The sequence below is a fragment of the Macrobrachium rosenbergii genome, chromosome 48 (assembly GCF_040412425.1).
Source record: "Macrobrachium rosenbergii isolate ZJJX-2024 chromosome 48, ASM4041242v1, whole genome shotgun sequence".
In the NCBI taxonomy this organism is placed as follows: Eukaryota; Metazoa; Arthropoda; class Malacostraca; order Decapoda; family Palaemonidae; genus Macrobrachium; species Macrobrachium rosenbergii.
In genome coordinates, this window is record NC_089788.1 from 77,215,220 (window position 1) to 77,225,219 (window position 10,000).

General features: G+C 33.9%; 1 protein-coding gene, 1 long non-coding RNA gene and 1 pseudogene across 3 annotated transcripts in view; all 3 read left to right on the top strand.

Moving 5' to 3' along the window:
• The first annotated feature begins 209 nt into the window (after window positions 1-209).
• LOC136831586 (serine protease inhibitor dipetalogastin-like) lies at window positions 210-4,783 on the top strand (annotated as a pseudogene).
• A 135-nt stretch (window positions 4,784-4,918) lies between these two features.
• LOC136831608 (uncharacterized) overlaps window positions 4,919-10,000 on the top strand; it is a 149,692-nt gene continuing 144,610 nt past the window's right edge. The window contains exons 1-2 of one of the 2 annotated variants that reach the window (XR_010850940.1): window positions 4,919-4,983; window positions 5,681-5,891. This is a non-coding gene — a long non-coding RNA (uncharacterized lncRNA). Of the gene's footprint in view, window positions 4,984-5,680; window positions 5,895-10,000 lie in introns of those variants that run through there. The other variant, XR_010850941.1, reaches the window with a different exon arrangement.
• The window catches only part of LOC136831591 (uncharacterized), a 3,501-nt gene continuing 1,237 nt past the window's right edge, over window positions 7,737-10,000 (top strand). Inside the window, exons 1-3 of the mRNA XM_067092223.1 lie at window positions 7,737-7,864; window positions 8,617-8,748; window positions 9,712-9,843. Of these exons, the coding sequence (XP_066948324.1) occupies window positions 8,652-8,748; window positions 9,712-9,843 (229 nt within the window). The 5' untranslated portion in view covers window positions 7,737-7,864; window positions 8,617-8,651. The remainder of the gene's footprint in view (window positions 7,865-8,616; window positions 8,749-9,711; window positions 9,844-10,000) is intronic.

A 10,000-nucleotide genomic window follows, 5' to 3' on the forward strand; every position in this document is an offset into this window, starting at 1 on the left:
ATATTTCCTCCTCCTCTTTTTTTTTTAAAGAATCGTGACTCGAGGAGATAGCTTTGCGTAAACTATATCTGCTCCGGTGACCAAGTTGTCCTTCTGGAAGGATTCTAACAAGGCGTCTGAAGTTGCCTCTCCGTAAAAAATTTTGGCAAAAGTGATGAACAACCTCAGAGTCTAATCATCTAGACGTGATGTTTCTTCCCAAAAATGTACTGGATATGTTTAGACACCTAAAACAAATTAATCACGAATTTGCAAATGATTGTGGCGTCTGTGGTTGCTCCAGATCACATCTCGAGTTCGGTATAAAATCTAGGGCCAGTTGACAGGCTGCCAGCTTCCTGTGCAGAATTCTGAACTACAGGTTTTGGTAAATTATATCTTTCCAGTTCTCTGTGGTTTCTTATAATTCCCTTATAGGGTGTTGGATGGTTCTAGCCCTGAATTTAACTAGAATCATATTTACTACCCTAAAACTTATTCACTTTGTACTCATGTATTTTCTTTCTTTGTGTATTTTGTTATCTTCAGAAATTTCAATCAAATTAACATCATAATTTTTGGAAGCTTGAATTTCATGTCAGTGGACCCTGTAGGCTTGTTTCGTATGAATAGGGCTTATCTTCTGAATAATAATAATAATGTTAGAAGGGATCTTAAAGCTTGTTTACACTAAATTCAAACTAAAGATTGTGTTTTTTTACTAATATCAAGAACTAGACTTCAGGTCATGGCTCGTTTTTAGAAGGTACTATATTGTTCTGTTGGACAAATGACACTACTTCCCAACAGCCCTTGTCAGAAGAACGTCTGAGAAATGACACAGTTTCATTTGAATTTTTGTGCATTGCAGGACACATGCTAAACTAGAGGCAATTTATAAACCATCTTCATTATAGTCAGTGCAAAACATTATTGTAAACACGAGACTTTATTTTTACTTCTGTGAATACAGAAATTCTTTACTGTAAGATGATAGGTAACATGAGAAAATTTTACTGAGATGACCCTTAAATCATGTGCTTTCTCTCGGAAAAATTTTACTATATGGCCCTGAATAATGTGCTTGCTCTCGGAAAAAATTTTTAATGAGATGACCCTTAAACAATGTGCTTGCTCTCGGAAAATTTTAACTGAGATAACCCTTGAATAATGTGCTTGCTCTCGGACAAATTTTACTGAGATGACCCTTAAGTAATGTGCTTGCTGTTGGAAAAATTTTACTAAGATGAACCTTTAGTAATGTGCTTGCTCTCGGAAAACTTGTACTGAGATGGCCCTTGAATAATAATGTGCTCGCTCTCGGAAAATTTTTACTGAGATGACCCTGAGTAATGTGCTTGCTGTCGGAAAATTTTTACTGAGGTGACCCTTAAGTAAAGTGCTTGCTCCCGGAAAAATTTTACTGAGATAACCCTTAAATAATGTGCTTGCTGTGGGAAAAATTTTACTGAGATGACCCTTGAATACTGTGCTTGCTTTTCCTAGCTCTCTAATGCCCAGTCTCTCTGCCCTGTTGACCAGGTAAGACCTCACAACTAGCAAAATGAAACTGTACATCTTCACCTTCTGCCTAGCCGCGTCAATTCTCGTCGGGTTTTCATCTGGGGAATACCGCTTCCTTGTCTCTCCACGTAAGTGCAGTCTTAGCAGAACTAGCTAGTTTTAGTTTTCTGAAAGGGAAAACTATTGTGCCGGCTTTGTCTGCCCGTCCCTACTTCATTCTGTCCGCACTTTTTCTGTCCGCCCTCAGACCTTAAAAACTACTGAGCCTGGAGGGCTACAAATTGGTATGTTGATCATCTACCCTCCAATCATCAAACATATCAAATTGCAGCCCTCTAGCCTCAGCAGTTTTCATTTTATTTAAGGTTAAAGTTAGTCATATTCGTGCTTCTGGCAACGGTATAGGATAGGCTACCACCGGGCCGTGGTTAAAGTTTCATGGGCCGCGGCTCATACATCATTATACCGAGACCATCGAAAGATAGATCCATTTTCGTTGGCCTTGATTCTACGGTGTAGCGGCTGTACAGAAAACTCGGTTGCGCCGAAGAAACTTGGGCACATTTTTTACTTGTTTAATCTTTTCGTTGGTCGCAAATTACTTACAGAGTTGTCATTTAAAATGTACTGATGCTATGCGTGATTTATTTAGATTTTCATTTATGCGTTTTTTTTATTAAACTTGTGTGATGGTTTAATCCTTTGACCAGTTTTGTGGAAAAATATTTCGATTTTCTTTTAAGTGATAGAAGGTTTCAAAGCCCCGCTTTCTTTTGTGACTTATGGTACCTTTCTGCAAATACATCCACCCCAGAACTCCTTTAATAAATACAGAAGTATTTCCTTACTTTAACTTTTTCAAAACATATGAAGGTGGGATTCCTTGAAATTGATGTATTGATCTGAAATTAAATACTCTACATTTATCAGTGAAGATACTGTGTTATAATATGCAGGTATTTTCTAAACAAGTCCTTATAGCAGCCCCGTAATCTTCAAAATTATAATTCAGCTAAACTAAGGGAGATTTATTTGTTCTGTTTTTCTATTTCCCCAACAGTGAATCTACTCTAATTACAAACTATAAAAAAGTTTAATTTATATTTTTATTCAGGTGCGAAAATACTCTTATTTATTTTTTATTTTTTTATTTACTTATTTATTTTACTTATTTACTTATTTATTTATTCATTTAATTTTTTATCTATTAATTTTATTTATTTATTTATTTAAATTTTTGTTTTGAATTTTTTTATTTATTTATTATTTAACTTAATTTATTTATTTAGTAATTAATTTTTTTTATTATTTAAATAATTATTTAAGTATTTTATTATTTAATTATTTAATTATCTAATTATCTAATTATTTATTTATTTATTATCTATTTAATTAATTTTATTATTTTTTTTATTTTTTATATTTTTATTTACCTTACTTATTTACTTATTTATTTATTTACTTATTCATTTATTTATTTTTAATTAATTATTTACTTATTTATCTATTTATTTATTTATTAATTAATTTATCTAATTAATTATTTACTTATTTACATATCTAATTATTGCTTTATTTAGTCTTTTCTTTATTTATTTTTTATTTTCTATTTTCAAATTTTGTATTTACATGTTTATTTTATTTATTTATTTATTTAATTATTTAATCATTTAATTATTTATTTCTTTATTTAATTAATTAATTTTTTCTTTTTTTATTTATTTCTCTATTTCTTTGTTGCAGTGTGCCCCATACGTTGTACTCTGAGGTACATCCCTGTCTGTGGCAGCGACGGCCGAACTTACGGGAACAAATGTCACCTGGACAATGCACGCCTCTGTGACAACAGCAATGTTCAGGTAGTTCACGAAGGCGAATGTAGTAAGTGTTATTATTGTTATTATTATTATTATTATTATTATTATTATTATTATTATTATTATTATTATTATTATTATTCAGGAGATGAACCCTATTCATATGGAACAAGCCTACCAAAAGGGCCATTGACTTGAAAATCAAGATTCCAAACATTATTATTATTATTATTATTATTATTATTATTATTATTATTATTATTATTATTACTCAGAAGATGAACCCTTCTATTACCGAACAAGCCTACAGGGGGCATTTGTTAATATTTGTTAAAAAATACATTACCAAATTATAACATACATAGATAAAAATGCCAATAAACTATAAAATACAAGGAAAACTGCAATGGATTGCATCTTGAATATTAAGTATTACTTATATACGATTCCATCTGGCCCGTCCAGGCTTCGAACTTGTCCCCTTAGGGGTTTTGGGCTTAATGCAAAGAAAATATGAACTGGTCCACTCTGCCATCAAGAGAAATGTAAAATGGTTAAATAAACCGGTTTCAGGACAGAGAATCAAAAAAGCCTTTCTCCACCGTGATTGGTTATAAGGTAATTTGTAATAATTGCTTTTTTTTATAGAACTGTTTATTTAACATAAGTGAGTTGTTTTTCTATATTGGCAAATATTAAGCCACAATTTTTTTTATAGTATTCATTGTAACTTGGGAATTACTGTCACCCGAAGGAAATTATATATGACTGGAATTATTTTGATTGTCTCTTTCAGGAAAGTATTCCTGATATTCGGTTGTTGTAAGTGAATATATATAAATTATATATATATATATATATATATATATATATATATATATATATATATATATATATATATATATATATATATATATAAACTTTATCACATACACAATTGTTCTGTGCATTAGTAGAACTACGAACAGGACCTCATTCAAACTGGATGGCATCTAGTGGAGATAAATATTCAGAAAAAGTTACAAACTTTCTGGGACACACAGTCCTCACTATCAAGTATTTTTCCGAATAAATATCTTACAGTAGATACCATCCAGTTTGAATGAGGTCCTGTTAGTAATATATATATATAATACACACACACACCTATATATTATACAACTCCACAAATATTTCCACTTCCATTACAGAGCAAGACTACTGCGCCCCGGTAGTCCGCTGCCCACCGGTCATAAAAGCCAGTATGTGCCAACGACGGCCAAACATACTTGAACGAGTGTTTCGCCAAGGTCGCAGCCTGCGGATTCCCTGACCTGAAGATAGTCCACAGCGGATTATGTGGTAAGTCGGTAGAGAATGAGCGAATTCCGAAGCTTCTAATGTGTTCACTTTTTTTGTGGGGAGGGGGAGGGTGGCTTTTCCTTAGGTTGAAGAAGAGTGGAGGTTGAAGGTCAGGGGATGAGTATTTATTCTTGAATTTTCAGCCATGACAGGAAGGTTGGTCATGCTATTGCCAATGCTCTTCTAACAATGTATATATATATACATATATATAATATATATATATTTTTTTAATTATATTGTATCATCTTTTACAGGACCTAGATTAAAGATTATATATAGTATGGTAGCGAGGTGGTGACTGTTGGAAATAGACTATTACGTGAGTCTGGGTTATGATCTTAATTATTTACAAGTCTTTGTGAATATATTATATATTTATATATGTACTATTAATTGTAGAATATTGCTTTATTAGTTATATATATATTTTTTTTTTTTTTTATTATATTGTTTAGTTATCAAAGATAGTATGTTAAGAGGTTGGCGACTATGGAAATATACTATTACGTGAGTATATATGATCTATATATTTACAATATATGTGAATATATTTATATATGTACTATTATATATAGAGTATTATTTATTAGTTAAAATATATATTTAGTTATCATATATATTAACGTTTATATATATATATATATATATATATATATATATATATATATATATATATATATATATATATATATATATATATGTGTGTGTATATGTATGTATATATATATATATATATATATATATATATATATATATATATATATATATATATATATATATATATATATATATATATATATATATAACGTGAAGAATCAGGGAGGGAAATATATTACAAAGTCAAGCAACTTTTTTATTTTCGAAACATCAAAATACGATAATATACTCGATGCAATATTCTATTTAAAGAAAACTCCACTGATTACAGGTTAATATTCATTTAGCAACATTCATTCAATAAAATTGACTTCAACCAAATATTTCCCAATAGTTAAAATCCTTCTCTCCATCCACAGGTGAATGAAAACGGCGATATATGAATATGTTCCATCAATCAAATCAAGTTCTGATCGGCTGTGTACTAATAACTTCGTACATATGGCCTTCTTTCAAGTTCGCCTGATTTCTACCAGATTTTTCATATTTTTTATGAATATTGGAGGTTTCTGAGATACGCCCAGTTGTCTATAACATCTGAAGAAAAACTTGATCAATAAAGCCTTTGTAGCAGGAAGTTTGATTTTTTTTAAATTGACCTTTTTTATGAAATATGGATTGTCGATTAAACGGAATTTTTCTGTGAAATGAAAGCTTATATTTGAAAAAAAAGAAAGAAAATTAGAGCAAAATTTTGTTTATCAAATCACTTTTCTTTTCATACTGAAATTCGACACTGACAGGAATCATTAAGTTACAGTTTTTTTCATGAAATACATTTCCATCATGCCATTCAATATATGATATTCCATGGTTATAAAAAAAAGACAATTTGGTAAAAAAGCAAGAGTTCCATATCACTTTGCCAACGTCTTTTCTGTATAAAAAAAAACACAGTTTAAGAAAACAAGAATTCTATATCATCTTGCCAAAGTTCTTTTAAGCCAGTGGTTCTTAACCTTTGCATTACCACGCCCCCCACCCCCGGCCCCTTTGCATTTTTGAGTAAAATTCCCTCCCAGATCTAAAGGAAAATAAAAGAAAAAAGAAAAAGAGAAGGCGTGTTTTCATGCCTTTGGGAATGATTAGTAAGATATTTAACACTGCTTCTTAGCGACTAGATCTTGAATGCGTGGTTGAATGTTAAGAGAATAATGAATGTAATTAGAGAATTTTTCATTTTTCCCTAGGGCTAACCCCACCCCCCTCCTGGAAATTGCTGACGCCACCTTAGGGGACCGCGCCCCCAGGTTAAGAACCACTGTTTTAAGCCTATAAACAAAATGTCATGAGCTGGAATCTCCAAAGAACATGGCCACTGAAAACATCAGAAAAGGAGTTGATCTGGTTACTATTCTTTTAATAATTTCAAGGGTATTTCTTTAAGAGTATCCTGCTGGCAAAAGTGAGTTAGATATTCTTTGAGTTTCAAGGGTTCCATTATTTTTTTGAAAAGTACCCTGATGTCAAAAATAAGTTACATATTTTAGTTTCAAATATTCAAAAACTTGTTCTTTTTTTTTTTTTTTGAAGGCTAGTCTGAGGGCAAAAATGAGCTACATATTCTTTTAATTTAAAGGATTTCATTTTCTTTTTTTTTTTTGAAAAGTAGCCTGAGGGTACAAAACTATTCCAAAAACGGAAAGAACAATATTCTGGAGTTCCCAGAAAAAGGAAAGACAATATTTTGGAGTTCTCAAAAACAGGAATGACAACAGTCTTGTGTTCCCAAGAAAGGAAAGACAATAGTCTTGTGTTCCCAAAAAAAGGAAAAACAATATTCTGGAGTTCCCATAAAAAGAAAACATAATATTCTGGAGTTCCCAAAATCAGGGATGGCAGTATTCTGGAGTCTCCAAAAAAGGAAAGACAATATTCTGGAGTTCCCCAAAAAATGAAAGACAGTATTCTGAAGTTCCGATAAAATGAAAGATGATATTTTGGTGTTCCTTTTGTCTCGAAATTAGACAGAAGCTCATTGAAGTAAATAAATAATCTGGGTGATTTCACAGACACACATTCATACACACACACACACACACACACACACTTGTGTACTCGTGTCCTAAGAAAAAGAAGAAACGCCAGCCCTGTATATCAGCCAAACTCTTAAAAGTGGAATTCAGTCCATACTAATAAGTTGCTTATCAACTCTTTCTGTGGTTTATCAGAAACTTCTTGTAAGCTGACGTCGATTGTATGTATTCCACGTTTGCATTCTATTTAGCAATTTTTACAAACATACCATAACTTGTCGAGCTAATGTATTATTCAAAGTGAAAACTCATTCTCGAACATTTTAAACGTAGCGACTTGGAGCGTGCTAATTCTAATAAAACAACTCAGTAATTATAAAAGGTAAATGGTGTTTACCCTGGTGAAGAATATTTTAACGAAGTTATGGCTTCCATTAATGGGGAAAAATATATTGCTGGTTACCTTAGTGTACGTAATTTTTTTTGTTTTAATTTCCTATAAAATACCGAGTCACGGCCAAATTTGACAGCATACTCCTATCAACTGCACCAGGAATTATTCCATTCGTAAGTGAGACTTGATCAACCTAACTTTGGTTTGATGTTGTTTATATTTTCCTCAGTCTTAAACTGTTTAGTGATGCATTATATTCTGTTGAAGCCAAACTGTTCAGTGATGCATTATATTCTGTTGAAGCCAAACTGTTCAGTGATGCATTATATTCTGTTGAAGCCAAACTGTTCAGTGATGCATTATATTCTGTTGAAGTCTTGTCCATTATTCAAGTAAGTTTTCATTAAATCTGCCTGTTTTCTTGCTAGTTTATAACAGCAGGCATGACCCACAAACAATCGACCCCGTAGGGGATAATGCTGTCAGTGCACCTCACAGGGTGCACTGTAGGCATTACTAAAGGTTCTTTGCAGCGTCCCCTTGGTCCCCAGGTGCAACCCCTTTCGTTCCGTTTACTGTACCTCCATTCATTTCTCTCTCTTCCATCTCGCTATCCATCCTCTCCTAACAATTATTCCATGATGCAACTGCGAGGTTTTTCTCCTGTTTCACCTTTCAAACCTACCTACTCTCATTTTCCTTTCTAGCGCTGAATGACTTCGTAGGTCCCATCGCTTGGCCTTTGGCCTAAACTCTATATACTCCATTCCGCTCCCAAATAACCGAGTTATGGTCACGGAAGTCAGGCCTTGTCATTAGTCCCTCGTAGAGAGAAAAAAAAAAATCGAAAAGTCTTAAACGAGATCTTTGTTTTGACAGACGACTAAAGTTGCTACTTCTTCTTCTTCTTCTTCTTCCTTCAGAGGTCAAGACTCCAGGTCCTTCCACGAACCGAACGGCATGAAGCTGGCAATCACTGCCGCCCTCTCAGCGGCCTTCGTCGTGCTGCTTGTGGGAGAGGGACAGGGAATAATAATGAGACTTATGATGTCCGACGGTAAGTGTCAGTTTTGGGGCTCTCGAAAAGTTCCCTTTTTGAGTTCGAGTCTTCTTCTGTGCAGGGTCCTTGCTCCGGCGGGTACTGAATTTATGTAATTGAACGGAGGAAGGAACGCAAAATTTAGGCCAAAGGCCAACAAGAGCTGGGACTTATGATAAGGTGATCCGGCGCTGAAAGGGAACTTGAGTAAAAAGGTTTGAAAGGTGTAACAGGAAGGAAACCTCGCAATTGCACTCTGAAACAATTGTTAGGAGAGAATTGAGGAAAGTAAGTTGGAGGAGTGAGAATAGTATTGAATAGTAGCAGGAATGAAAAGGGATGCAGCTAGAGGCCTAAGGAATGCTTCAAAGAACCTTGAGTAACGCGTACAGTGCACCGCGTGAGGTTCACTGACGGTATTGCCCCTCCTAAGGGGCTGAAGCTATAATTTTCCAAGATTCCTTGGTCACTGGTACTCGTGTATGTATTCATGAGTCACTGTCTTTGTAGCTCAAAGAAATGTCACGTTTTTCCCCCAGTGAAGTATCATTATATATCCGTTCGTATTCTCTTTTCCCTGAATGACCTCATATTTCCCAGCGCTTGGGCGTTGGCCCAGATTTTATGTCCCAGTTCCAAAATCATTGTTATATTCCAGCTTACTTTCCACCCTCTCCTAATGACCTCATACGTCCCAGCGATTGGCCGTTGCCCCAGATTTTATGTTCCAATTCCAAAATCATTATTATATTCCAGCTTATTTTCCACCCTCTCCTAATGACCTCATACGTCCCAGCGCTTGGGCGTTGGCCCAGATTTTATGTTCCACTTCCAAAATCATTGTTATATTCCAGCTTACTCTCCTACTACTCCTAATGACCTCATTCGTCCCAGCACTTGGCTCTTGGCCCAGATTTTATGTTGCAATTTCAATTATCATTGTTATATTTTATTTATCATTGTTACTTTTGCTGGTTCCAGATTGTTTCGTGGATTGCATGGGGAATTCTTCCTTCTGTGGCAGTGACGGCAGGACCTACGACGACTGCTCCATAGAATATTTGGACAGATGCATCGCATACAGAGTCAAAAAGATATACGACGGTCCCTGCTGTAGGTTTTCGCTCCTTAGTTCAATGTATATTACCGCTACCAGGCGATGGGGACAGTTAGTCCTGGAAAGCTCGTAACTTTTCCTGGGTAAATATCTCCGCTAGATACCATCCAGTTCAAATGGGATGCTGTTTATGATTATTTACTCTATTGATGC